The 27,465-nt window shown below is 53.8% G+C and overlaps 1 protein-coding gene across 3 annotated transcripts in view; it reads right to left on the bottom strand.

Moving 5' to 3' along the window:
- The window catches only part of CELSR1 (cadherin EGF LAG seven-pass G-type receptor 1), a 186,205-nt gene that overhangs the window by 31,672 nt on the left and 127,068 nt on the right, over window positions 1–27,465 (bottom strand). For all 3 annotated transcript variants that reach the window (XM_033233563.1, XM_033233562.1, XM_033233561.1), the window contains exons 6-16: window positions 20,600–20,757; window positions 18,818–18,981; window positions 18,182–18,307; window positions 17,437–17,603; window positions 8,742–8,927; window positions 7,546–7,659; window positions 6,690–6,864; window positions 5,654–5,795; window positions 3,230–3,350; window positions 676–859; window positions 227–328 (exon numbers count right to left, since the gene is read on the bottom strand). In XM_033233563.1, coding sequence (XP_033089454.1) covers window positions 227–328; window positions 676–859; window positions 3,230–3,350; window positions 5,654–5,795; window positions 6,690–6,864; window positions 7,546–7,659; window positions 8,742–8,927; window positions 17,437–17,603; window positions 18,182–18,307; window positions 18,818–18,981; window positions 20,600–20,757 — 1,639 coding nt within the window. The remainder of the gene's footprint in view (window positions 1–226; window positions 329–675; window positions 860–3,229; window positions 3,351–5,653; window positions 5,796–6,689; window positions 6,865–7,545; window positions 7,660–8,741; window positions 8,928–17,436; window positions 17,604–18,181; window positions 18,308–18,817; window positions 18,982–20,599; window positions 20,758–27,465) is intronic.

Raw genomic sequence — 27,465 nt, 5'->3', positions numbered from 1 at the left:
AGGCGTCCCCACAGGCACTACGCTGTTCATGTTTCTGTTACATCCTCTGCCTGTTTTGTGTATTTATGGGTAGGGAAAAGGTGATCTGATTTCTCCCCAGCACTTTGCCTGCTGATGTTTCTTCAGCACGAAACATTCCGTGAGTCCCCACATCTCGACCGGCTCTCCCACAAGGACGCGTGCCTCAGTTCCCTACCCGTGGATGCCACAGGCCCCAGGGACTCACCAACGGATCCCTTGGGGCACGGCACCGCAGCTGGCTGCCCGAACTTGGTCTGTGGCCACCAAATGCCGGCCTCAAACGCTTTGGGACAGCCGTTGTAGATCACTGGGGTAGAGAGGAGAGAAGGCTGCTCAGCAGGGCATGCCGTGCCCACCACCACAAACAGGCACCACTGTCTGCATGTGCCTCCCTGCAGGAGGCCCCGCTCCCACCAAAAACCGAACCCTAGCATCTCCCCTGCCCCCATCCACGTCAGAGCTGGAGAGGGGGTGACCAGGCTCTGACCCACACCCCCTCACGCAGAACCAGGTTTCCAGAAGGTCAAGAGAAAGCAGAACACAAGGGAGCCCAGAGTTCCCCCAAACAGCCGGCGTGCATGCACACATGTGCACGCCAGGGCAGCAGCCTGTCCCTGCGCTGTAACCTGCAGGGTGTCAAGGGGCAACACAGACCTTCACAGCCGAATGTGGTGACCTCAGCAAACGGGTTGTCACAGCGGTTGCACTGGCGGCCGATGACGCCGGGCTTGCAGGCACACTGCCCGGTGGCCATGTCGCAGGTGCGGCTGTGGGAGCCATGGGGAAAGCAGTCGCAGGGCAGACAGGTATCCTGGGCTGGGGGTTTATAGTAATTCTCCTGCAAAAGCCAGAGGCAGGGCCTGTGACTTCAGATGCCCAGGAGAGGCCCTACCTTGCAGCGCATTTCCCGAGCAACGTCCAGACTCCCACCCAGGTGCGTGTGTCGGCCGCCAGCCATCTCACCCCTCATGGCTACCTTCTGCCCACATCCCACACCCAACGAGGGCTGCCTCCCAGGGCCCCACAAGGCCAGACCCAGGAGAGCAGTTCTTCTGGGAAGCATGCCCTCCCTCATGTCTTAGCAAATCTCAGCAGTGAGCACCTTCGTATTTGTCCTAAAAAGAATCAGAGATCCAAATGGAGGCTTACGCATGGGGATAGCCCTTGGGCATTTTTTTTAAGTTGTTTGGAAAAATTAGAAGCCACCTGAACGTCCACCATTGGGTGGACCAGGGTGACAATCAAGAGCTTGTACTTTGGGTTCAGAAAGTCCTGGGTTCATGCCTGACCCTTGCCATTTACTGGCTACACTGCCTGGGCCAGTCACTGGACCTCCCCAGGCCCAAGTAGCAACCCCCCAACACCGCCCCAGAAAATGGGGCAGGCCATGACTTGGGGAGACTCGTGAGCAATGTTCAGACTTGTGTGACAGGCGGGGACTCCAACTGTGTGCAAAATGGTGGTAAGCGGCAGGCCCAGAAGACATGCTAAAACACTAACAATCACAGCTGGGAGGCGACATGGGGTGACTGCGATCTTTATGTTTTTTTATTACATTTTCTGTAACTTTGCTTTTCTATTTTTTGGAGATGGGGTCTCACTCTGTTGCCCAGGCTGGAATGCAGTGGTACAATCACAGCTCACTGCAGCCTTAACCTCCAGGGCTCAAGTGATCCTCCCACCTCAGCCTCCCGAGTAGCTGGGATCACAGGCATGCACCAGCACGCTCAGCTAATGTTTTTATTTTTTGTAGAAATGGGAGTCTCACTATGTTGCCCAGGGTAGTCTTGAATTCCTGGGCTCAAGTAATCCCTCCTGCTTCGGCCTCCAGAGTAGCTGCGATTGCAAGCATGAGCCATCACACCCTGCCTATAACTTTGGATGAGAAAAAAATCATAGGCAGGTTTTCGCCAATTCACTTCCAACGTCCCCTCTGCTCTGCCACCCACTGTGCCACCACCACCATCTGGTGACGTGTGTGGACCAACCTGGACCCAGGAGAGCTGTTTAATTTGAGCCTTTTAGGACACAAGTCCCACTTGCTGTTGGAACCACTGCGGGCACTCAGGACACTACTGACATCACGGGATGGCATCCATGGGTACCCTGATGCCAGCTTCCCTCCTAGGGCCGGCCGCATCTGCAGGAAGCTCATGTCCCTCGCCCAGGCTCCTGTTACCCTCAGACCTAACATCTGGATTTCAAGTTACTGTGAGTGTTATGGCTGTGGTGCACACGAAGATCCTGAAGGAGGTGATGTATCCTGAGAGGGGTGGGGAGGGGTCCCTAGAGTCTGCACTGAGAACACGTGTGCATATCTGGAGATGTGAGACGTGAGTTCTGTGCTGCACGCAGGTCAGGACGGACAGCCCTGGACGGGGGTGGGGCATAACGCACTTAGTGACGCTTTCTATTTTAAAACTGCTGTTGTCATGGGACGTCAGCTTGGTGAAGACCAGGAAAATGGCCGGGCACGGTGGCTCATACCTGTAATCCCAGCACGTTGGAAGGCTGAGGCGGGTGGATCACCTGAGGTCAAGAGTTCAAGACCAGCCTGGCCAACATGGTGAAATCCTGTCTCTGCTAAAAATATAAAAATTAGCTGGGCGTGGTGGTGGGCACCTGTAATCCCAGCCACTCAGGAGGCTGAGGCAGAAGAATCGCTGGAACCCGGGAGGCAGAGGCTGCAGTGAGCCGAGATTGTACCACTGCATTCCAGTCTGGGCAACACAGCAAGATTCCGTCTCAAAAAAAAAAGACCAGGAAAATGGCCAACCAGGAGGCCAGGAGGGCCGGGGTGGTGCCAGAGATGAGCCAGCCCTCAGAAATGGCTGGGCTGCCCACAGCCATAGGCAGTGGGCCGGCAGCAGGAAGGGATTCCTGTTCCACGGGCGGGGGCTGGCGGGGCTGAACCCGTAGTTTACATGTAGAAAACAGCCATGGAGTAGTCACAGAGCACGGGGGAACAGCAAGGAAACCAAAAACCACATCTGGACACAAATGTGTGAGTGGGCACAGGTGTGTGTGCAGGTGTGTGTACAGGCAGGGTGTGTGCAGGCATGTGTGTATGTAGGGGGTGTGTACAGGCAGGGTGTGTAGGCGTGTGTATATGTAAGGGCATCTGTGCATGTGTGTTAGCACACACAGCCATCTCCCTGGGCTCAGGGCCTGGGGTGGACGTGCAGGGACCATGGGGGCTGGGCCTCACCTTGCATTGGCACTGGCCGTTGGTCTTATTACAATCAGGATCAAAGCCTTTGCTGACAGCACAGTGGCAGGGTCCACAGACAGGGTTCCCCCACCAGCCTCTGGGGCACGGAAGGTCGAGTCTGTGGGGAAAATAAGAGGGCAGCTGGAAGGTTTATGCAACTGTGCTTTCTGGAACGAGAAAAGGCCCGCTGGCAGTGTGGAGATGGCTGTCCAGGAGACCTGGCTGGGTCCAGCTCTGGGAGCTTCCCTTTCGCATTATGTGGCCTCAGTCTCCCCTCTACTGGCTCCCAACCTCACCCCCCACCCACAGATCCGCCATGCCCAAAGTGACTGGGACGGCATCTATGTCCACTGTGTGCCCCACGTCCACATGATGCCTGGCTCACTAGGGCTTAATGACAGTGAACCCTACTGCAAGGGCTGACCTTTCACGATGCAGCCCCACACAGGCAGACTGAACTCAGCTGCCTGGCACAACTTCTCAAAGTGCGCTTGGGGTGAGTGCCAGCATGAGATGCCCGCGGGAAGCTCCTAAACAGGGAGTTTGGCAGCTTCTGTTGTCCCCCAGGTCCCCTGGCCACCAGCCCCACAGATGCTCAGGGCAGCCCTGGTGTAGCGTGCCCCTTAGGTCAGCAGCACACGTCCATGCACTCAGAACCCAGTGGAAGCCAGTCCTGCCTCCCCGAGCCTCCCCCGGCGGACAGCAACAGACACTGAAGATGAGCAACACTGCAGGGACAGAGCCAGGCCTCAGAGGTGCCGGTCGCTGCTGTGCCTGAGTTGTCCTACCTGTCCCTGATGGGGGCTGCACCTGCTTGCAACAGCCCCGCCCGAGTGTCCTGCAGGCTCCTGCATTCCCCATCCTGGCTAACCGAGTTCCCTCTACCCAGCTGCCAGCCTCTAGCATTCACTCCCTTGATGAGCAAGTATTAAGGACTGTGTACAAATCAGGGTCACAAAGACAACCGGCCAGAGATAGAGTGTGGTGTTTCTGGATGTGTGTGTGCAGTGGGGGCCCCAGAGCCTTCATCTCCCTGCAGCCCTGGTGACTGCGGCACCGGGCATGGAGACGCTGATCGGCCTCTTCGCAACCCCCCTGCTCCAAGTTGTGCTCCATGCGGCAGCTGGGGGTTCCTTAAGACCAGACCTGGTTCTGCCACTTTAGTGCTGGGCCCCCCAGGGCCTCCACACAGCCAAGCTCTGTTCCTGGCTTGTGGGCCCACCCCCGTCCCCACCCAGGCCTCCCTAGACCAGCCTCATCCCCTTACTCCTCTCCAGCTTGGCTCTGTTGCTTTCGTTCCCAGAAAGCCCTCTGGCTTCAGCCTCACTGGCTCCCACCTCCCTCTCCACTCGCAGGGCACCTCCTCTAAGCTCTCCCTTGCATTAGATCTTGGTGGTATCCAAGAATGACGTGGTGCCATCTTCTCGTGAGGTCACCAGCTCCAGGGCACAGGCTGCTTCCCGCTCATGGGGTCACAGCCGGGATCACAGCACCTGCTCTAGGCTCAGGTGGACAAAGAACAGAGCGTAGCAGGTGTCCCCACACCTGAGGGCCACCAGCAGCTGAGGACAATGAGCCATGGGGGCATCACCTCCACGGCGGCCCAGAACCTTGGTTTATGAAGAACCAAGCAGCTCCACCTTAGACAAAGTGACACTTGTAATGACTACACACTGCGCCCAGCGATCCCTGTGCAAAGGGCACTCTGGGAGCCCAGAGAGCATGCTGCTGCCTGTCCTAACCACACCAGGATCTCCACACTCATCAGACACGACCTCAACCCCACCGACTCGAGGGAGAAAGCATTCTCTATAAATCGCACGTCTGGCTGCATCTCATGGGGTCTGTTCGCTCTGGGCACAGCAAGGACTCCAGGTGAGTCATATTGCACGTTTCTGGCGTGGACACATGATCCAATGGAGTTAGTTTGAGATGTCCCAATCGATTCTCATTGCTCAGGCGTGGTGGCTCACACTCATAATCGCAGTACTTTAGGAGGCTGAGACAGGTGGATCTCCTGAGGTCAGGAGTTCGAGACCAGCCTGACCAATATGGTGAAATCCCATCTCTACTAAAAATACAAAATATTAGCTGGGCATGGTGGCAGGCACCTGTAGGACCAGCTACTCGGGAGGCTGAGGCAGGAGAATCGCTTGAGCCCAGGAGGCAGAGGTTGCAGGGAGCCAAGATCGCACCATTGCCCTCCAGTCTGGATGACAGAGTAAGACTCTGTCTCAAAAAAAAAAAAAAAAAAAAAAATTATCATTTAATTCATGCCAATTTTGAAAAAAAAAGTATGTCCTGTTATCCAGAATTACACATATCTTCGGGTCAAAATAAGAAAGAGAAGACACTGACTTAAGAGGGAACACAGCCATGTGGACTCTGAAGGCACAGGGAGGTCCCCGGGGCTGCTCTTACTTGTTCTCGCAGTACGGCCCGTAGTGGCTGGGCCCGCACTCGCACACGTAGCCCTGCGGGGAGCCGGGGGAGCGTATGCAGGCCCCCATGTTCTCGCAGGGGTTCAGGTGACAGGCATCCACACAGTTTATTCCAAGGTACCCTGCAAGGACAGAGCGAGCATTACCTCCACCCAGAATCCATGAGATCTTCCACGTTAAACTATCTGGAGCAACCTGTCTCCCCGAGATCTGACTTTCCCTGGTACTCAGCAGAGGGAAGAGAAAGGCTGCCAGAGTCCCCAGAAACACAGCGTTAGGCGGGTTAGACTCGGTGAATGCAGAGAGGAAGGCCTTCCTGGCTGCCCCAAGGAGGCTGAGAGCCTTGGAACACGGGGCCCAGGCCCACCCCAGGACACATGGGGAACGGCCACCAGCAGATGACTTCAGCACCTCAAAACTCAGAGGCCACCCTGAAGGGAGGATATCCTTAATGTGTACTTTTCACTAATTCATTCATTCATTCATTCATTGAGACAGAGTCTTGCTCTGTTGCCCAGGCTGAAGTGCAGTGGCATGATCTCAGCTCACTGCAACCTTTGCCTAACAGGCTCAAGTGATCCTCCCACCTCAGTCTCCCACGTAGCTGGGACCACAGGTGCATGCCACCACGCCTGGCTAACTTTTTTTTTGGTAGAGATGGGGTTTCATCATGTTGCCTGACTGGTCTTGAACTCCTGGTCTCAAGTGACCCACCCACTTTGGCCCCCCAATGTGCTGGGATTACAGGTGCGATCCACTGTGCCCAGCCTTACTTTTCATTATTTCTTTGCTGATCACCCCATGTGCTGAGGAGAGCACCTGGGGCACTCTGTGCCTCGAGTAAGGAAGAGGCTCAGAGTCTCTCTCTAGGCAGACCCACTTGTTATAAAGCTCAGGGCTCCACGGAACCACAGGGAGTCGGCTGGGGACACCAATGTCCAAACTGAGACCCCCTCCTGTGTTTCAGTCATGAGAGGCCTCCCTGTCACTGAAGGGCCCCGGGAGGGCGGTCCCACCTTTGTCACAGATGCAGCTGTAGTCCTCCCAGGCGTCATGGCAGCGGCTGTGGGGGGGACAGGGGCTCGAGGTACACGGGTCCCCCACATCACAGCCGTCCTTCACCCTGACCTTGAGCGCATTGTTCATGTTCAGGGTGGCGACGTTGGTGGGCGTCCCCCCCATCCTCACTCCCTGCATTAAGGAAAGGGCATTGGGGCTGCAGGAGCCCGGAAAGGTAAGTAGGGGTTAAGGGAACCCTGAGACCTCTCTGGTCCCTCGCGAGGCATTCATTTGTGACACCTCATTTATCTGCAGAGCTGGGGTGGGCAGGGCTGCTCCTCTCGCCCCATGGCCTAGTGGCCGGAGTGTAGTGGAGAGCTGGGTGAGGAGCTCAGAGGGCACGCCGGCCCGATCTCCTGGGGTGCATGGTGGGAGTGTGAGTAGTGGACATCGCTGCCGAGAGGGCTGAGAGCCGAGGGGGCTGAGAGCCGAGGGGGCTGAGAGCTGAGCGACTCTGAGAGCAGCTCCCTCGGCTGTAGCTGGAACCCCTGGCTCCAGGGCACAGGCGGCAGCGAGGGGCTCGATTCAGGACGCTTCACAAAGGCAGAGGGGCAGGTGGCTGGCATGGCAGTGGGGGGCAGTGGGGAGCTGTGGGGGCCAGGGACGGCCAGGATGCCAAGGGAACCGCAGGGAAGGATGGGTCTAAAGAAGAAACAGGATCTGTTAAAGTGGGGATGTCTATCAGACAAATTCTTCACTCATTGAAAGCTAACAGGGTGACCAACGGCACCAACGGCGGTGCTGGCAGCCTCGGAGCCACCTGTGAGGGACAGGCCCCCCCCCACCCACTCCACCGCCACCAGCCCCACCTACCTGCATGCAGCCTCGGAATCCACGGCGCACGGAGACCTTGTCTTCAGAGGCGCCCCCGAGCACCACGCTCCTGACTGTCAGCCCGGGAAGCATGCCCCCGATATCTGCCCTGTTCTGTGTGGAGAGAGGGGCGGAGCTCTGGGGGCAGAGTCCACCACCCTAGAAGCGTCTTCCAGCCTGAAGAATGTGCTGGAAGCCTAAACAGTCGCTTCAACAAGCTCCCCAGAGCCTGAGGACATCTGGGCCTCCAAAGAGAGAGCTGGGCCCAGGTGGACAGCATGGCTGGCTGTGATGATCAGGGCGAGGGGACCAGGCCAGAGGATGGGTGTCCATGTCCCAGCCTAGCCAAAGCAGCCAGTGGGGTCAACGTGGGCAACTGTCCCGCCTCTGTCAAGGGCACAACGCTAAACCAGCCCCGCTGTCACAGACACTGTGACAGAGAGTCTGGCGAATCAGGAAGACAGCAGTGAACGGAAATTCGTTCACCCATTAACACTGTGGGAACCCAAGAGGGTCTTGGCTGAGATCCAGTCCCAGAAAAGCAGGTGCCTGGAACACACCTATTTACTCCCAGGTCTGTGTTGTAAGATGAGCCTTGGCTCCAAGAGCTCTTGGAAATCCCAGGTAGAAGTGTGTGGGCATTTCACAGACAACATGTTGAGTCACCCGCCTGCAAACTGTGGAAACCCAGTTTGGTTCAGTAAGTGTTCTGAACATTGTCTGGGATAACGCCATCTGCCTGCTAGGACAGGTGTGGCTCCCTGGTGTCTCACAGGCCTGTCCAGGGCCTGGGTCTCACTGCTCTCCCAGTTTTTCTCCCCATCCATGCTCTGAGGGCACGGGCCCTGGCATTGCTACTTCAGTACCCTAAAGACACAGTACTGAGCCTGCAGGTGTTGCTCAAGATGGCTTTGCTAAAAGAAACCACTGCTGAAGGCACTAACAGCACCACGCTGAGAAATGCAGCTGGAGGAAGTCAGCTGCTGACTGCCCGGGGCGGGGCATCCGGGTAAAGGAGGTGAGGAAGATGCCAGTGACCTCAGTACAGGGCAGAACAGAAGCCCACTTGCGGGGGCCCAGAAAGTGCCTCCCCAAATCCACAAGGTCTCTGGCGGGTCCTGGCACATCAAGGGGTCATTCTGTCCTTCCCTGGGCCAGACGGTCTATCCCCAGAGGAGGTGCAGGTACCAGCTCACCTGGTCCATCCCATAATCCAAAGTCATGGTGACCAGGTGCTTCATCTCACTGTCCTCCTTAACATTCTTCAGCTCGATGAGCAGGTGGTGCCACTCCCCGTCGGTCACCCGCAGCCCGGACAGCATCACAAACTCCACATCGGAGGGGCCATGGGACACCTCAAACTGGAGGTAGTTGTTCAGGATCTGGAGCAGGGAGAGCCACACCAACTGATTGGTACAATGGCAATGAACGAGACAATGCTTTGCAGTCACTTAAGGAAGCTGTGAAGGGAGACTGATGCTGTGGTACCAGATACAAGATGGGTTTAAAAATTAGGCCAAGTTGGCCGGGTGCGGTGGCTCAGGCCTGTAATCTCAGCACTCTGGGAGGCTGAGGCGGGTGGATCACCTGAAGTCAAAAGTTCGTGACCAGCTTGGCCAACATGGTGAAACCCCATCTTTACTAAAAATACAGAAATTAGCTAGGTGTGGTGGTGGGTGCCTGTAATCCTAGCTACTCAGAGGCTGAGGCAGGAGAACTGCTTGAACCCGGGAGGTGGAGGGTGCAGTGAGCTGAGATTGTGCCATTGCACTCCAGCCTGGGTGACAGAATGAGACTTGGTATCAAGAAAAAGAAAAAAAAAAAAAAAAAAAAGGCAAAGTTGGCTGTCTGTGGTGGCTCAGGCCTTTAATCCCAGCACTTTGGGAGACCGTAGCAGGCGGATCACCTGAGATCAGGAGTTCAAGACCAGCCTAGCCAACATGGTGACACCCCATCTCTACTAAAAATACTAAAATTAGCCTGGCATGGTGGCGGGCACCTGTAAGTCCAGCTACTCGGGAGGCTAAGGCAGCAGAATCACTTGAACCTGGGAGGTAGAGGTTGCAGTGAGCTGAGATTGCATTACTGCACTCCAGCCTGGGAGACAAGGGCAAGACTGTCTCAAAATCATAATAATTAGACAAAGCTGGCTGGGTGGGGTGGCTCACACCTGTAATTTCAGCACTTTGGCAAGTCAAGGCGGGCGGATTGCTTGAGGCCAGGAAGTCAAGGCCAGCCTGGCAAACATGGCAAAACCTCGTGTCTACTAAAAATTCAAAAATTAGCCGGGCATGGTGGTGTGTTCCTGTAATCCCAGTTACTTGGGAGGCTGAGGTGTGAGGATCACTCAAGCCCAGAGTTGGAGGTTGCTGTGAGCCAAGATAGCACTACTGTACGCTTCAGTTTGGGTGACAGAGCTAGACCTTGTCTCAAAAAAAAAAAAAAAAAAAAAAAAAAAAAGTAGGCAAAGTTGTTCTTTGTTGCTGCTGCTGTTAACACTCATCAGAACTGCTTGTCTTATTCTATGGGAAAAAGCATCCATCGCTTCATGGAGGTCAAGTAAGGGAAGGGCCAAGACCAAGCCCCATTAGGCTTTTAAGTATTGGGAACCAGCTCGATTCAGGTAACGATTGGCCTCCTATTTTTGGATGCAAACATTATACTTTATAAGACAAGATTTAATCCTCTGTATTTAATTCCATGCATGAAAAAAACAAAAATCAGCATTGCAACTGGCCTAAGATGCTCATATTGTAAAATAAGGTAGGCCAAGGACAGTGTCAAAATCTTAGTTCTCCTAAGAAAGGACTCGGCAATTTGGACCAACTCTCCTCTTGAAATCACCTACGAACATGAGACAAAATATTAAAGAATGTCTGTTTGAAGGTACTGAAGTGGCTCCAGGCAAAACAGACTTTCAGGCTCATGACCAAGGAAAAGACAGAATCTGCAAAACAGCGTGGCATGTTTCCCTGCAAGGCTGTCAGCTGCTTCTGGAAGACACAGTGGAGGCTGAGCGTGCAATCAGGTCACGGCTGCCAGGTACCTGAAACCTTGCCCTCCTTGGCACGCTTCAGCCCGGTCAGCAGGTGGTGCCATGCCTCATCAGTCACCTGTGACCTGGAGTCTCAGGATGCCTCAAAGCTTTCTAGGTTCATGGGGCTGGAGGATTAAAAACAGGTTCACGGACTGCCGAGGGTTGTTCCTTGGCTTCTGGTTGGAACCCTGAGGGGTTTACACTAACAATAAAAAATGAAAAAGACCCACCCTTGCAGGACTGGAAGCCCAGCTTTGAACCATCTCAGTCTGTGACTGCATTAAAGTCTGTGACTTTGGGAGGCCGAGGCAGGCGGATCACCTGAGGTCAGGAGTTCGAGACCAGCCTGACCAACAAGGTGAAATCCCATCTCTACTGAAAATACAAAATTTAGCTGGGTGTGGTGGCAGGTGCCTGTAGTTCCAGCTACTTGGGAGGCTGAGACAGGAGAATTGCTTGAACCCGGGAGGCGGGGGTTGCAGTGAGCAGAGATCATGCCACTGCACTCCATCCTGGGTGACGGAGCCAGACTGTGTCTCAAAAAAAAAAAAAAAAAAAAAAGTCTGTGACTGCATTCAAGTGCTCTGGGAGGGCAAGTGCTCCCAGTGGTTGCCAGAAGCAAACATGGAAGATAATGACATCCCCATTCTAGTTTCTCTTTTTCTTTGTGTGTGTGGTTTTTTTTGTGTGTTTGTTTTTGTTTGTTGTGAGACAGAGTTCCATTCTTGTTGCCCAGGCTGGAATGCAATGGCACAATCTCAGCTCACTGTAAACTCCACCTCCGAGGTTCAAGTGATTCTCCTGCCTCAGCCTCCCGAGTAGCTGGGATTACAGGCACCCACTACCACACCCAGCTAATTTGTTTATATTTTTAGTAGAGACGGGGCTTCTCCATGTTGGTCAGGTTGGTCTGAAACTCCTGACCCCAGGTGATCTGCCTGTCTTGGCCTCCCAAAGTGTTGGGATTACACGCATGAGCCACTGCACCTGGCCCCCATTCTAGTTTCAAATGCTCTCTAGTTTTTAAATAAAATGTCTAGCACTCAATAAAAAGCAGCCAAGTATATGAGGATATAAGGTAATACACTTGAAAACCAAGAGAAGCAAGGACGAGTGGTAACAGATCACAGAATCATCAGACACAGACTCAAAAATAACACTGGGAACCACAAAACTTTCAAGCAAACAGACTCAGTGAGATCATTAGACTTACTTCTGGGTGTAGGTGTTACAGAGAGATAAGGGTCAAATGGCCATGTTTAAATACATGTAAGAAGAATCAGAAAACAAGGTTGTAACTAAGATGCTCATACTTAAAGATAACTGTAAAAAAAAAATAGCCTAGATTTTAGAAAAACAACTATTAGCACACTGCTTATATTCTACCTGAAATATAAGGATACAGAAAATGTTGACAGTAAAAGGATAGAAGAAAATACATCACATAAACATCAACCAAAAGAAAAATGGTATAGCTATGTTAATATGAGACAAAGTAGATTTAAGGCAGAAATCCTTACTACAGAAGGAAGAGGAATTTCATAATGGTAACCGAGTCAATTTGATTTGAAGATAAATCAACTCTAAATTTGTATGCACCTAATAACCTGGCCTCAAAATCTATATAGCAAAAATCAAGATTACTAAGAGAAGTAATAGACAAATCTACAGTCAAGGTAGGAGATCTATAACTAACTTCTCTCAATAAGTGAGAAGACAAAGACAAAAAAAAAATTAAAACCAAAATGATAAAGAATATTTGAATACCACAGTCAACAAACTTTACCTACTTGACATAAACAGAATATTATGGATAACAACTGCAGAGTACATAGTGGTATGTGTACAAAACTGGCTAGAGGCCGGGCACAGTGGCTCCAGACTCTAATCCCAACACTTTGGGAGGCCAAGGCGGGCAGATCACCTGAGGTCAGGGGATCGAGACCAGCACGGCCTACGTGGTGAAACCCTGTCTCTACTAAAAATACAAAATTTATCTGGATGTGGTGGCAGGCACCTATAATTCCAGCTATTCAAGAGGTTGAGGCAGGAAAATCACTCGAACCTGGGAGATGGAGGCTGCAGTGAGCTGAGATTGCACCACTGCACTCCAGCCTGGTGACAGAATGAAACTCCGTCTCGAAAAGAAAAAAAAAAGACGACTAGATCTGGGCTGTAAACCACATTTCGAAGCTCTGAAACCACATGGTATAAGTTCTTTGACCTGCCATTATGCTAAAAACAATACCAAAATGATTTACTAGAAAATGCTACATGAGGCTGGGCACAGTGGCTCATGCCTGAAATCCCAGCACTTTGGGAGATCGAGGCGGGTAGATCACCTGAGGTCAGGAGTTGGAGACCAGCCTGGCCAATATGGTGAAAACCTGTCTCTACTAAAAATACAAAAATTAGCTGGGCGTGGTGGCACACACCTGTAATCCCAGCTACTCGGGAGGCTGAGGCAGGAGAATCACTTGAAACTGGGAGGCAGAGGTTGCAGTGAGCAAAGATCGCACCACTGCACTCCAGCCTGAGAGACAGAGTGAGACTCCAACTCAAAAGAAAAAAGAAAAGAACATGCTACATGCTTGCTAACCTAGAAATCTACTTCTAAATATCACATCAGTCTAAGATAAATTCATGAGAGAAAATGGGATACAGGTTTTAACCGGTTGTAAAGGTTGTGTAACTAAAACTGTATTTCATTTTTTGGTCTCTATTGATAGTTTGGGGGTTTTTTGTTTGGGGACACACACACACACACACACACACACACAAACATGAGCCGCACACCTGGCTAATTTTTGTATTTTTAGTAGAAACGAGGTTTCTCCATGACAGCCAGGCTGGTCTTGAACTCCCGACCTCAGGTGATCCACCTGCCTTGGCCTCCCAAAATAGTGGGATTACATCCAAGAGCCACTGTGCCTGGCCTGATAGTTAAGAAGATAACTTTTCACCTTTTTCTATTATTTTCTTTTTTTTTTTTTTTTTTGTTTTTTTTTTTTGAGACAGAGTTTCGCCCAGGCTGGAGTGCCGTGGCTCAGTCTTGACTCACTGCAACCTCTGCCTCCTGTGTTCAAGTGATTCTCCTGCTTCAGCCTCCCGAGTAGCTGGGATTACAGGTATGCACCACCATGCCCAGCTAATTTTTGTATTTTTAGTAGAGACAGGGTTTTCCCATGTTGGCCGGGCTGGTCTCGAACTCCTGACCTCAGGTGATCCACCCGCCTGGGCCTCCCAAAGTGCTAGGATTACAGGCGTGAGCCACCACGCCTGGCCTCCATTTTGTTTTCTTTTGTTCTACAGAAGTCAGCTTATTAATTTCCTTTGCCATTCTCTTGCATTGTTTTTGCTTTAAAAACTCCAAAGTGAGCAGATCAGCGATAAAAGTGACGTTATGTGTACAAACAAAAGTGATATCCACAGAATGAACCTGTTTCGTGGGTGGTAACTGCCTCTGCTCTTAGGCGTGTCCCCAGCTCTCATTCCGAGAGGAATTCAGCAATCACAAGGTTAACCCACCTGACAAGGTGGGTGGATTCTGGGTGCCTGAGAGCAATTATCCAAATTGCTTGGGCTGTGGGATGACAATGGAGTCTTACTTGTCCCACCACAGTGGCAGGGGAGCAGGGCACATCCTTTGAGGAACACCGAAACCGCTGCTTTACAGAGTTCACAGGCCCACAGGAGGCCTGCAAGCTGATGGTGGCAAGGAGAAATCCCCCAGAACCTTCAGTAACACGCGGCTGACCGGCCTCTGGGAGCTGCCCTGTGGGCCTTCTGGGTGCCCACTGGGGTCTGTAACATCCTTCCAGCCACCCAGACTTCCACAGGGAGGGCTGGCTGTAGTCCCTGGCAGAATTCCTAATTTTTGGATGAGCTCTCCATGATGTAATTACGCAAACAGCACAGCGTCTGTGGCTTCCAGTGCCGTTCCTACTGAAAGCGCTTGTTTTTCCTACAGAGACCCCACTGCCAAATGACAACTTGCAAGCTCCAATTCATCACCTGCATCCAAACAGCCAATTTAATTTGTTCCGACAGTGAAACCACCACATAGAAGTTTTGGCCTGAAGGAAGCTTCTGGGGCTGCCTGGGAGACTCATGAAATGACAAGTTTAACAAGAGCCCACAGGCCAGCTATAATCATCCCTGGTGCAGGCCGTACCTTCCAGGCAATCCGAGTGATCTGTGCTGGAAAATGCTCCCGAGCTGTGACCGGGAGGAACAGGAGGCTCCCTGTCCAGGCCTGAGCCCCTGCCCCAGCCCCGACCCAACTCCTGAGCCCTCACTGATCTGCTGAGGGACTGACCTCCACCAGCCTGCTGGGAGCACTCTCGGTCCTGCCCCCGCCGCCCTCCAACCAGGCACTCACGGCAGGGAGGGCAAGTGCCAGGCAGCTCCTCTGTCTCCCCACCAACCCTCATGCCAATCTTGGCCATACAGAACTGTTTCTAGATGGGCTGTCCATAGGGGTGAGAGAGGGGCCTGTGGCCGTCCCAGGAACCTGGGCAGTAAAAGAACCACGGGGTCCAGAGTAAAGAGCCTCTATGCCTCAGTTTCCCCTGTGTGGAACAAGAGCTTGGAGCAGGCACTCCATAAAATCTATCTCACCTCTCAACATCTGACCCCAGCCCAGCCTCCCCTGATGGGGGATGGCATCCAGGACACACCGGGCAGCATAAGAAGGCCCAGAGTCCAGTGGAGGAAAGGCAACAAGGCATGGTTCCGCACGGCACACTGCTGACAGCAGAGGACACGCAGCTGGTGCAGACCCCGCTTTGGAAGGGACTTCCTGACCGCAGGAGCCTGGGGGGGGGGTCATCCTGGGAGGACAGGGTGAGTGTTCCCATGTGGCCAACTCCAAGGCAGGAGAGGAGGCTAACCTAAGGGCAGCATCTCTATGCACTGAAGGGAGGGCAGGAGGGCGCCCCAGGCTCACTCTGGTCAGAGATAATGAACAACCAGCAGGAAGTCAGTGCTGCTCTGAGACCGTGTGCACCCAGGTCTCATCACATGCAGGCACATGCATACATATACAGCCACATGCACTGAGACATGCACAAATGTGCATACATGGAGAGACGCACATATAGATGTGCACACGTGCACATGCACATACACACTGACACACACACACACACACACACTTGCACAGAGATACGCACGCACACACATGTATACAAACTTGGAAAAAAGCCTAGGAGTCACGCCTGTAATCCCAGCACTGTAGGAGGCTGAGGTGGGTGGATCACCTGAGGTCAGGAGTTCAAGACCAGCCTGAGCAACATGGCAAAACCCCATCTCTACTAAAAACACAACAAATTTAGCCGGGTGTGGTGGTAAGCTCCTGTAACCCCAGCTACTCTGGAGGCTGAGGCAGGAGAATCGCTTGAACCTGGGAGGCAGAAGTTGCAGTGAGCTGAGGTTGCACCACTGCACTCCAGCCTGGGCAACAGAGCAAAACTCCATCTCAAAAAAAAAAAAAAAACCTAGGAAGAAGGAAGGAACAACCCAGTTACAAATCTGTCAAATTAAGACAGAGTGCCCTGCTCAGGCCCGACTCCCACGGGCCACTCCCATGCCAGGGTATGAGAATTAGGTCTAAGGAGAGACATAAAGGGAGCTTTTTAGGAGGCAGAATTGCCCAGTGAATTTTCAGAGCTAGACTCTGATCAGAAACGGTCACAGCAGCTGGAGAGCGCCCGTGCCCTCCATCACTACAGACGGGAATGACCTTGAGATGCACAGGCAGAAGGGCAAGAGGGCAAGCCGAGGGCCGGGCGCCCTCCCGGAGAGGGTCCCGGTGGCTGCCTCATGCGGTGGAGTCTGCAGGGTGTGGCAGAAGGACAGCGCATGAGAGAAGACAGGGTTCATAACTGTTTCCCAAACAAAGTGTCTACGGAGCATGGAAGACACAAGCGGAAACTGTGTAGCGCAGGAAACCGGAGGAAAGAGTGCATTTAAATCACCTTCTAAAAGCTGTTCAGAATCATCTAGCAAATAAACTTCTGTTTCAAACAAACAAAACAGTAAAGACCAACAAGACAGAGAAAACATGCAGACAGCGACCACGCGGGGCTTTAGGCATCTCCGGGCTGAGCCAAGCTCCGGGAGACAGTGGACGTGCACTGGTGCCAACCACCACCTGGCCGCAGCTCTTTTTTTTCTTTTTGAGACGGAGTCTCAGTCTTGTCGCCCAGGCTGGAGCGTAGTGGCACGTTCTCTGGTCACTGCAACCTCCGCCTCCCAGATTCAAGCGATTCCCCTGCCTCAGCCTCCCGGGTAGTTTTCAAAGTTAGACCCTGATCAGAAAGCACCCACCACCACACCTGGCTAATTTTTTTGTAGTTTTAGTCGAGACGGGGTTTCACCATGTTGGCCAGGCTGGTCTCAAACTCCTGACCTCAGGTGATCCTCCTGCTTCGGCCTCCCAAAGTGTTGGGATTACAGGCATGAGCCACCACCCCAGCCTGCACCTGGCTGCCACTTTAACTGGCAAGGCCCACTGTTTCCACCTGAAGGATGGGCACCTCCCTCAGCTCTGCAGTGCCCACGCTCCAGCCAAACCCTCAGGCTAGAGGGAGACCAGAGCGGCCACGCACCTCATCTGAGCTCTGCTAGTCCCCGAGGTTGGTCCAGTCCCATACTCACTCACTCCATCTCCGCCTCCCGGAGGAAAGAAAGAGCCCACATTCCCCCCTCCTCCTCTTCGGAGAACCCCAGGGGTAGGCGCCACAGGAAGGGCGAGCAGCAAGTGCCCCAGTGTGCACCAGGAAGCCCAGCGCCTGGGTCCCTCCCTCGGGCACCCACCTAGCAGGTGCCTTGTGGCACAGGGCCCCAGTCACCTGGAGGCGAAAGCTGGTGGGCCCACCGCTGGTGGCCTCCATCAGAACGCTGTCCCCCTTCCGGGTCCGGAACATGAGCCCCAGGTACCAGGGCACAGAGATGATGACGTTCAGGTCGCTCCAGGACACGACACTCTCACCGCTGAAGAGCTGGGGGTGGGGCATGGCTGCGGACACAGGCCGAGGGACCTCAGGTGTCTCCTGAAATCACGCGGCCGCAGACTCTTGGCTGCATGGGTGGGGGATGGGCCTGCAGGATGGGCCTGGACCTTTCTCACTTTAACACGAAGGCTGGTCTGAGCCTCCCCTCTATGACGCATCCAGCCCTTGCAGTCAGCCACGTGGGCTCCACAGAAGCCAACCCTGGGATGTAACCCTCCTTCCTGGGAAGCATGAAGACCTACAGGCTCCCAGCCACAGATGGGCGTGGCAAGGGGCTCCCAGGCTTGACAGGAGGCAGATGGGAGTGGGTTCAGGATCCCTGGGCTCAGTGGCTGGGGGTGCTAGGGCTGGGCCCTGCTGGCCCAGCCTACCTGTCCCACCCCACACCTGAGGGACTGGGGAAAGGGTCTCTGCAGGGGACAGTCTCTTGGAGAGGGCAGTGAGTCCACAGTAAACGCAGCATATGCAGTCAGAGGCTGCCGGAGCTGGACATGAAACCGCCTCACAGTGGTCCTGGGCACATCAAGGAGCAATGCCTCCCAGGCCGCCACGAGCGGGGGGACGGACGATGCCAGCCACTCACCTTGCTCGCAGTTCTTCCCGCCAAATCGGAGCGGACACTCACACAGATACATGTTCCATCTGTTGACACAGGTGCCTCCGTTCTGACAGCGCCTCCCGTCGCAGAAGTTCCTCCGAGCGGCGCAGCCTGGCAACACAGAGCGTGCGGCAGGGCCTGACTCGAGGAACCGCCAGGGGTCCCCGGTGCCAGACGTGGTGTGGGAAACCAGGATGAAATGGACACGGGGCTGGACAGAAGTCAGACTAGGTCTGAACGCCCCTGGCAATGGCAGGAACATGGGAACTGAGAAGGTGCTGAATGCAATGACCACATTTGGAGACGCGAGGGCTCCAGGCCATCATGGCAGCTGGCCCGGTCACCTGGTGACACATACAAGACCCTAGGATCATGTGTGCCTCGGGTTAGCTGGCTGGGCCAGCAGAGCCAAGGCAACCCCAAACGGCAGAAACTGCGGAGAGGCACATCTGGCAAGCCTGGACTCCGGGTTCCAACCCAGGAGCTTCCCACAGCTGGACACAGACATTTCTAAGAAAAAGACGGCTCCCCAGGGATCTGCAAGTGGCGACCTCTGTGTGGCTGCCGACATGCAGCCAGATGCCACTGCGGTGGCCCCAGCGTCCTGATGGCCACCCGTACCTTCCCTGGTGCCGTTGTTGGCGATGAATCCAGCCATGTCCACATTTTTGCCGTCGACTGACAGGTTCCGCATGCAGCCCACAAACTGCCGGTTGTGCACTGGGAAGTCTTCTGGCAGGTTGGGGATGCCACCCAGGAGCAGAGGACCGGTCAGATCCAGGGACCTGGGGAGGTAAAGCCATCTTCTGTGACGTCCGGGCGGCGAGAGGCGGCCACAGCGGGCTGGGCTCTGCAGTTGCCTCTGTGTCGCCTCTGCCACCGTAACTACTTCAGAAACCAAGCAGGCAGGCGGGCAGAGGCCAGAATCAGAGGGGGCTCCTGTGTCTGGTGCCACGTTTGCTCACACTTGCGTTCGGTCCTGACGATCTGGGTGTTTCACACTCACCAGTGACCACCAAGCCCCGCCCACCCAGGTTGGTCCACACCTAGACAGGATGTGAGCACAGGGAGCACAGGTCAAGGCCAGCAGGGACTATACTTTACTTTGGCCTCTGAGACTTTCCAGGAAAAGGAAGGGACTTGAAGGGAGGCCAGAAGAAAATGAGAACCCTGGCTGGGCGTGGTGGCTCACACCTGTAATCCCAGCACTTTGGGAGGCTGAGGTGGGCAGATCACGAGGTCAAGAGATTGATACCATCCTGGCCAACAGGATGGTCTCTACTAAAAATACAAAAATTAGCTGGGCGTGGTGGCGCACACCTGTTAGTTGCAGCTACTTGGGAGGCTGAGGCAGTAGAATCGCTTGAACCCGGGAGGTGGAGGTTGCAGTGAGCCAAGATCACGCCACTGCACTCTAGCCTGGCGACAGTGAGACTCCATCTCAAAAAAATAAAAATTAAAAAAAAAAGAAAAAGAAAATAAGAACCCTGGAGGCACCCCAGAGGTAGTGCAAACTCAGGCAAGGGCTGTGACCTCTCCAGGGCACAGTTTGCTTCTCAGCAAAAGAGCACCGTCCCGCCTCCATCCCAGGCGGGCAGGATCAGACAGAACAGGTAAGGGACTGCCCGCAGGCCCCCATCAGGTGCTCAGGATGTATCAGGGCTATCTATATGATCTTCAAAAAGGTGATTCGTTATTCTGTGGTTATTTAGTGGCTTGTTCATGTAATCCCAGCACTTCAGGAGGCCAGGGTCAGAGAACAGCTTGAGCACAGGAGTTCGAGACCAGCCTGGGCAACACAGGGAGACCTCGTCTCTGTAAAAAATTTAAAAACTTAGCTGGGTGTGGTGGTGTGTGCCTGTGGTCCCAGCTACTCGGGAGGCTGTGGCAGGAGGATGGTTTGAGCCCAGGAGGTCAAGGCTTCAGTGAGCTAGGATTGTGCCACTGCACTCCAGCCTGGGCAACAGAGCAAGACCCCATCTCAGAAAAAAACAAAACGACAAAAAAAAAAAAAAACACATAAACCTCTGGGACCAGCTGGCTGACATAGTGCTTCACTTAACAGACTCCTGGAGTCCCAGGTACCAGAATTTGCAAGGACAAAGTCAGTGATCCGTGTAGACAGGGCCGGAGACTGTCTCTGGGTCTGTAAGCTGGCCATCACAACCCTGGGGTCAGCCTGGCCAATCTTGACACATACTTAGGGAGACTTATTCTAGAAGGTTCTAACATGTCAGAGGGAAGGTGCCGCAACCATGCAGAGGGAGTCTGACTCCAGCCTGGACTGAGGTCGCCAGGGTACTGCACCCAGAGTGCCTGCATGGGGCCCTGCCCTGGGAAGGCTGCAGGGTGAGCATGTTTGGGGGTGCAGACCCCCAGGGCCTCCCCTCCTGGGATGCTCACTTCTTGGAGCCGGTCTGAGTGCCCTGGGCAGCGCAACTGTAGTTCCCGATGTCCTTTCCAAAGCGCACAGCCATGGTTGTGTCACAATCATCCACCGTCACCACGGCCATCTTCTCCCCGGACGGCCCATGGGGCAGGCCCAGGTGGCCGATGTTGGGCTGTAAGAAGAGAAAGCACAGAAGGCATCAGCATTTTCCCCGCCAGGGCCCTCAGCAGGCGCCCCTGTCACTCCCAGAGTGGGGAGGACACGGCACTGGGTGGGCAGCACGTGGACAAGGGACGAGGAGCCCCTGGCTGTTAGTTCCCTAAACTAGCTGTGCTGGGCTGCTTGGTGCCCCCTCAAGTTCTGTTTCCCAGAATCTCAGAATGTGGCCTGGTCTGGACAAAGAGCTGGTGCCGATGGAATCAACTAAGATGCAGACGTCCTGGAGTAGGCAGGTCCTGATCCAAGATGACTGGTGTCCTCTTAAGAGGACAGATGCTGAGATGCAAAGGCACGCAGGGGAGAAGCCGCGTGACTGTGGAAGCAGCTGCTGGAGCAGCTGTTAATAAGCCAAGGGCCACCTGGGCCACCAACCCCTAGGAAAAGGCAGGAAGGGTCCACCCCTTGAGCCTTCGGAGGAGGCACAGCCCTGCCCACGCCTTGACTTCTAAGCGCCAGACTGAGAGAGAATCGTGTCTGTTGTTTGAGCCGCCCTATCCATGGTACTTGGTGACGGTGGCCCCAGAAAATGACGATAGCAGCCAACACCCAAGCCCCGGGGCCCCTCCTGTGAACACCCGCTTCTGCTCTTCCGGGGGTGTCCTCCTGACCATGGCGCCTGGCCAGGCTCATGCTCCTGGAGTACAGATACCAGGAGGCTGCTGCCCGGCCCGCAGACGGCCCCACATCTCCCCTCTAAGGCGTGGAGCTCCCTCTCTGGGCCAGGAGCACGTTCCAGGGCTGGGTACAAGAGTTCTTCTGAATCAGTGACCTCAGGTGACACTTTTCCTTTCTCAAAGAGACTGTGGTTCGCCATCTGGGGACGAGCCTACTTTCCCCAGGCAGCCCTCACAGGTCTCACCTCCTGGTCAGTCCCTCCCGGGACATGGAGCATATCCACCCAGCCAGCTCAGATGCCCTTCCAGCAGGAAAAGCAGCACCAGCCCTGCACGATCCATGCAGCCATGGATGGATCTCAAAGATCTCATGTGGGTCTCAAAGTTCCAGAAACCCAGTTGGTGCCAGCTCCAACCGGAACAGGCAACAGAATGTCCTTCATCTGCATAACCTGGATAGCAAAACCTACATCCCACGGGTGGCCATGACGATGAGCCAGGAGATCGCCAGGGAAGCACCACCATGCCCCGCAATCGGCACACAATGCGCAGCAGAGCCTCCCCCTCCACCCCAGAGAGAACCTTTTCTTCCAGTCCCAGCAGGGTCCCTCCCACCATCCCTATAAAGGATGGGTTCAATGCCTCCTCTTGATAGTTCTGGGGTCAGTTTGAGTTTATAGCATGATACAATCTCATGCTTCTTTATAAAACTTGGAAATAGATCGTTGTAAAAACATAGAATTTAATTAAATCATCCTCAGTGCCTTTTAACAGGAAAATAACCACCATATAGTTCATTCAAAAATAAATCTTCAGTTTTTAATAGGAACAAAGTATCTATTTGATCAGGGAAACTAGGCAGAAAGGCAGGACACAGAACTGGAAACAGGAGCTCAGCCGGATGGCCAAGGTGCATGACTTCAGGGGACCCTGGACACCCAGGCAGCATGTCCTGCCTGGAGTTGTGCAGTGGGCAGCCTGCACGACTGTATGTGGCCACCCCAGCTGAGGTTTCTACTCCCTCTTATCCAATCATCTAAGGCGGATGAGACCCACCACCGTACCTCAATTTCTTTTTGTGCAAGATAATGATTTACTATTAGAACACACATCCCCTCTGTGTTACAGGGAATTGAGGGTGATAGCAACAGAGATACGTGAGTTTCCCACACACCCTTCTCTATAAATCCAAGCGAGGCTTCTACCATGACCCCTGGTATTTGAGTGCACGGATCACCTTTTTCATTTGTCTTTTACATCAGGTGATGAAATCACAAGGTCTGATAAGCTGTCTCCTTAAAGATTTCACTTTTGGTTAAGCAACAGGTAGGTGAGAGCATTAAAAATCATCTGTTTTCTCGCTCTGTAACTCGGCCCACTTTGGAAAATGCGTGGAAGTGCTCATTATGGGATGCTTAAATGTGAGGTGCGGTCCCAGGGAAAGAAGAACCTCCCCTCACTGTGTGAGCCCCACATTATCTTTACAACTTATAATTTACATGTTTGGGGCTGGGCATGAGACTTCTGGAGGAAGAGTGTAAGTAGCATTTACACTGGGAAGGCTTTCATGAAACTAAGCTGCTCTTTACAAAACTGCAGTTGTTGTAAACGGCTGCTAGTAATCAACGGCTCAGAGCTACGGATTCAAGCAAAAACAGCACGATAAAGCAAGTTGGAGGCAAAAGACAAAACCACTACAGTCCATGCTTGTTTTTCGAGTGGCACGGACTCATGTGAGACGCCCACCGCGAGGACACCCGAGTTCAGTCTGGCCTTCGTGAATCAGAGCAGCAGGCAGAGGGTGTTTAGGAAATGGTCTCTGATAGACAGCACCCAGCCTGTGCTGCTCGGTTCTGACTCCCAGAGAGACCCACCAGCAGCCACTGGGTCAAAAGTAACAGCACTTTTGACGAAAGAGCCGAATGTTCTCAGGTGGAGAGCTGGAAACACCAGCAGGAGGGCTGCACGGAGGAGCGGGGGGGCTTGTGGGGTCTGAGGTCCCTGATGCTCGGAGAAGCAATCACAGACTCCCGATGGCCCATCCCTCTCCTGCCGCCCCAGAAGAGGTGCTGAGTGGGGCACTGGTTTAAGATGCCCGCCTCTCAGTGAGTGTGGGTTTAACGCACAGGCTGACCGTCCACTCTCCCGCCTCTCGGTGAGTGTGGGTTTAACATACAGGCTGACCGTCCACTCTGCAGTTGAGGCCAGCAAGTGACGGGGAGGCAGGGAGTGCATGGACATGGTGCTGTGGGTGACTTGAGACGCACGGGCGTTCAGACCAAAGCATTGAACGCAGAAGTACTACATGACCCAGCACCACCTCCCCCAGGCGTATACCCAACAGAACTGAAAACAGGAACTCAAAAACCAGTTCGTGAGTGTGGATGGCATTGATGGCATTGCCATTTACAACTCAGAAAAAGTGGAAACCACCGAGATGTCTATCAGTAGATGAGTGGGCAAACGGTGGCCCATCCCTGCACCGGAATCCCAGCCACTGAAAGGTACAAAGCGCTGACACACGACGGCGCAGGGGTCCCGGCACACATCGCACTCGGTGAAAGCAGCCAGACACGAAAGCCAACACACCGCGCAACTCCATTTCTACACAATGTCCAGGACAGGCACATCCACAGACACAGAGCAGACAGGTATTGCCAGGGGCTCGGGGAGGAGGATGGGGGCGACTGCTAATGGTATGGGGTGATGAAAATACTTCTTTTGAGGTGGCATCTCACTCTGTCCCCCAGGCTGGAGTGCCATGGCGAGATCTCGGCTCACTGCAACCTCCGCCTCCCAGGTTCAAGCGATTCTCCCACCTCAGCCTCCCAAGTAACTGGGACTATAGGTATGCACCACCACACCTGGCTAATTTTTGAATTTTTAGTAGAGACGGGGTTTTCCCATGTTGGCCAGGCTGGTCTCGAACTCCTGACCTCAGGTGATCCACCCGCCTTGGCCTCCCAAAGTGCTGGGATTACAGGTGTGAGTCACCACACCCGGCCTGGGTGATGAAAATATTTTATTCTTTAAAAGTTACTATTGGTCAAGTGATGGCATGAAAATATTTTAGACCCCAATAGAGGCGGTATGGCACAACACTGTGAATATACTAAATGCCCCTTTAAAACTTACTTTTATGCTATGTGAACTTCACCTCAATAAGGCCAAAAAAAAAAAAAATCCTGGGTTGGCATCCTCCCCTCCCCAGCCACCTGCCACTCTCCACCTGAAGAACTTTTGGGAAGATCCTTCCAATTTTTCCCTCTGACATGGAGAGAAAATGCATTATTTGACCTTCCTGGCAGCTATGAGTGATAAAACGCAGAGAGGTGAACAATCTCCGGGAGGGGTGGAGAGGTGCGTAGACAATTACATAGGCGGCTTGAATGGGGATAGGTGAAGACAACAGCAGGTGTGTGTGGGCTCAGGTCCTCCATTTTTGTCAAAGGAAGACAAAGCGCGTCTCCGCTGAAAGGCTGGCGTGGAGCACGAGGCGGCAGCACAGAGGAGACTACGTGGTGGTAATAGCTCCAGAATGTGGGGCGGCACATTCGCCTCTGAGTTTTACACAGAGAAAGCAGCTCAAGCAGCTTCCGCAGGGCACTGGCATGGCAGCATCTGGCCAGGAAAAGCACTCGGTGGCTTGGCTGGGTCACAGCTGATGATGAATGATACAGGTCGGGGGGATAAGCAATAAGACAGACGAACCGCCCCCTCACATTTCTAGGAGGAATTTTTAAAGTCTGCCACATATTTATACAAAAGAAAACGTGTGGGAATGAAGGGGGCCACATGGTCGTATCTGAGTTTTTTCTTAATTCTTGTGTTGGAAGGCTCCAGGCACAGGATAGGCCAAGGCCAGCATGGTGGAGGCACCAGCGCCCCGGCACCCGCCCTCCCAGGGCTCAGCTGGGTACTGCGCAGCAGCCGGCCAGACCCAGAGGACTCCCCTAACCCCTGCACCAACACCCCTTGTGGGAAAGGCCTCAATTCCCAGGCCTCGCTTCCAGGACGTAAAGCTCAGTAGCTGGACCTGGTCACTCAGGCAGAGCAAGGCAGGCAGTGCGCACAGCAATTGGAGAAAGCAGGGGCTGCCCATGGTGCCTCTACACCCCTCAGCGGGCAACCCTGGCCGGCACAGGCTCCCTGGGGCAGGCAGAAACATAGCCAGTGAGGAAAGACCACATCTCACTCCTGTCACCACCTGAGAAAAAACTTACGGTGCCGCTGAGCACTGCAAGGAGTGGCCCAGAGGCACCAAGCTGTGCAGATCTGGATTCCTGCTCCAGGAGTCATCCCTAGGGTCCACCCTCTTTTTTTCCTTCAAGGTATTTTCTTCCCTGCGTGCAGGCCCTCCCCCTTGGCTTCCACTCAGCCGCTCTACGCAGTGCAGGGAGTTTTTGTGTGCGCACAAAAGCATTTGGTCCTTACGAAGAGCTCACATTTCTCCAGCCTTTTAACCTGCTGCAGACGATTCTGCATTGGGAGGCCGGTGGGGGTACGGTTTCAACGCTGGGGAAAGTGGCAGGGGAAGGCGGTGTGGGGGTGGGAGGGGCACGTCTTAGGAAATGAATGAATTCATGCTCTGTGTCAGAAATGATTAACCAACGTTCATATCAAAGAATTCACAGATGGCTGGACCTCAGGAATGTCTGTACAGAGTCAAACTGCAGCGCTGAACGTTCCATGCTGTCATTTCTCAAGTTGACAAGGTTCAGGCCTGACTGGCCGACAAATGCCCCAGGAAATGTGGGCAAGACCCTGTGCCAGTTCTGGCACGGAGATGACAAGCCCTCCCTCGGAGGCAGTCACCGCAGTTCTCTGAAGCTGCTTGGGAAAGTGGTGGGAAGGGTCACGAGGAGCAAATTCATGCAGATGCACGCAACCTTCCAGAATTCAAGCCGGACTCCCAGGAGCCTCGGACAGGACTTTGCCAGAACGCAAAGCTCAGACCGAGCTGCTACTTCCTGGGGGGTCCCAATACCCCCAGGCAGGTAACAGGACCGTGTTCCGCCGGGTAGCCACCCTCTACACAGGGACTGCCGGTTGCCTTTGATGACCTGGCTCAAAGGGTGCGGCATCCCCCCAGGGCTTCGAGCAGCAAACCGTCCGTAAGCCCAACTGAGCCACTGGGCCACCCAGTGGGGAGAGCGGCTCCACACTATCCCACGTTGTAAGGGGACCTTGAGTTCCTCTGCCCAGCTCCGGCTGAGTGGGGCAGGTGCTCCTGAATCCCTCACCTGCCAGGGACTCGGGGCAGAAGACATACTCTATGAGCCTAGGCAGGCTCTTCTAGAAAGTGTGTAAGTGCATAGCTGCTATCTCTAGGGCTGTTTAGAAATGAAACGAAAGGACAGATCTGAAACTCTTTGCGATGTCTGAGCTGGCATGGCGGATGTTACTATCATCCTCATTCTCAACTCAGGGTCCAGCTGGGCGGACCCAAGGCCGGCAGGGGCTCACAGGACAGCAGTGGCCACAGCTTCCAATGAACATCACCTCCTTAAAGCCAAGGGTTCATATCCCACCCCCACTTGAGAAAGTCACAAGACTTCCCTGCATGCCAGGACTTGGTTGTACAACTGGGGGTAAGAATAACATCTTCCTCGTGGGATGAAATGAATATGTGTGAAGTGCTTGCAGCCATGTCTGCTGCTATTGTTATTTCTCAAAAAAGATGACATTCAAGTGGTTCTCTCAAGTTTTGCTGTTTGAATACTTCCCTATATTAAAATAACATAATATAGAGGCTGAACGCAGTGGCTCACGCCTGTAATCCTAGCACTTCGGGAGGCCGAGGTGGGCGGATCGCTTGCAGTCAGGAGTTTGAAACCAGCCTGGCCAACAAGGTGAAACCCCATCTCTACTAAAAAAAAATACAAAAAAATTAGCCAGGCATGGTGGTGGGGGCCTGTCATCCCAGCTACTTGGGTGGCTGAGATGGAGAATCGCTTGAACCCAGGAGGCAGAGGTTGCAGTGAGCCGAAATCATGTCACTGCACTCCAGCCTGGGTGACAGAGCAAGATTCCGTCTCAAAATAAAT

The sequence above is a fragment of the Trachypithecus francoisi genome, unplaced genomic scaffold (assembly GCF_009764315.1).
Source record: "Trachypithecus francoisi isolate TF-2019V2 unplaced genomic scaffold, Tfra_2.0 Lachesis_group14, whole genome shotgun sequence".
Lineage (NCBI taxonomy): Eukaryota > Metazoa > Chordata > Mammalia > Primates > Cercopithecidae > Trachypithecus > Trachypithecus francoisi.
Note: the sequence above shows the minus strand (reverse complement) of the source record. Positions and strands in the feature narration are given on the sequence as shown.